The sequence below is a fragment of the Penaeus monodon genome, chromosome 28, assembly GCF_015228065.2.
Source record: "Penaeus monodon isolate SGIC_2016 chromosome 28, NSTDA_Pmon_1, whole genome shotgun sequence".
Classification (NCBI taxonomy): domain Eukaryota; kingdom Metazoa; phylum Arthropoda; class Malacostraca; order Decapoda; family Penaeidae; genus Penaeus; species Penaeus monodon.
This window is the reverse complement of record NC_051413.1, coordinates 27,729,133-27,729,995: the sequence shown is the minus strand read 5'-3', so window position 1 is coordinate 27,729,995 and position 863 is coordinate 27,729,133. Positions and strand designations below refer to the sequence as shown.

The window sequence follows — 863 nt, the reverse complement described above, 5'->3', positions numbered from 1 at the left end:
CAGTGAAACACACTGCTAAGAGAACTGATTTTGTTTGATAAGGATAAAGAAAGACAGTGTTGGGCATTGGTTCCTAAACCCTGGGTTGTGACCCAAAGTTGAGCTGCCAAGCAGATGGGTTGCTAAGAATGTGTTCTCAATATCTTCGCTAGTATACCTGCTTAATATATTATCAAAATATAATCCCTGTGTATAGAATACCTAAGTTATTAACATATAAGGCAAGCAAAGCTTAGCAACATAGACTATAGTATTTTAGAATTTGAATACTAAATAAAAGTCTGAACAGGATTTTGGGTTACAGCCAAAAAAAAAAGGTCAAGAACCACTGACGTAATTAATGGTATGCATTAAATTCATAACTTATATTCTTACCCTTTGTCTTTAGCCATGCCTTTTGCCTTCTGTACTCGTGAAAAGCAGCCTTGGTGTGAGTTTGCTGAAAACCCTGATAATGGTCCAACACCCAGCTGTGTCAGGAGGTTAATATTTTTTGGAGTTCAAATATTTGCTTTTAATCTAAGATCCTAGATTTACATTGATCCTTGTATATACATTGATAAATTGAACAAGTGTATTTTTGAGTACAATAAGTGTGGATTTTGTTTAAAAAAAAAATGCATCTTTTCAGCTTGCCCGCAAGTTCAACATGGTGATTGTTTCACCCATTCTGGAGAGAGATGAAACCCATGGTGACACTCTTTGGAACACGGCTGTTGTTATCAGCAACACAGGCTATGTTCTTGGCAAGTCGCGTAAGAACCACATACCAAGGGTTGGTGTTTTAACGAATCTACCTACTACATGGAAGGAGATACAGGTCACACAGTATTCCAGGTATGCATGAAGAAGAGAGAAGGAGG

General features: G+C 37.3%; 1 protein-coding gene across 1 annotated transcript in view; it reads left to right on the top strand.

Annotated features, from left to right (window-relative positions):
• LOC119591129 (beta-ureidopropionase-like) overlaps positions 1-863 on the top strand; it is a 6,112-nt gene that overhangs the window by 2,133 nt on the left and 3,116 nt on the right. Inside the window, 3 exon segments of the mRNA XM_037939843.1 lie at positions 389-498; positions 632-779; positions 782-841. Coding sequence (XP_037795771.1) covers positions 389-498; positions 632-779; positions 782-841 — 318 coding nt within the window.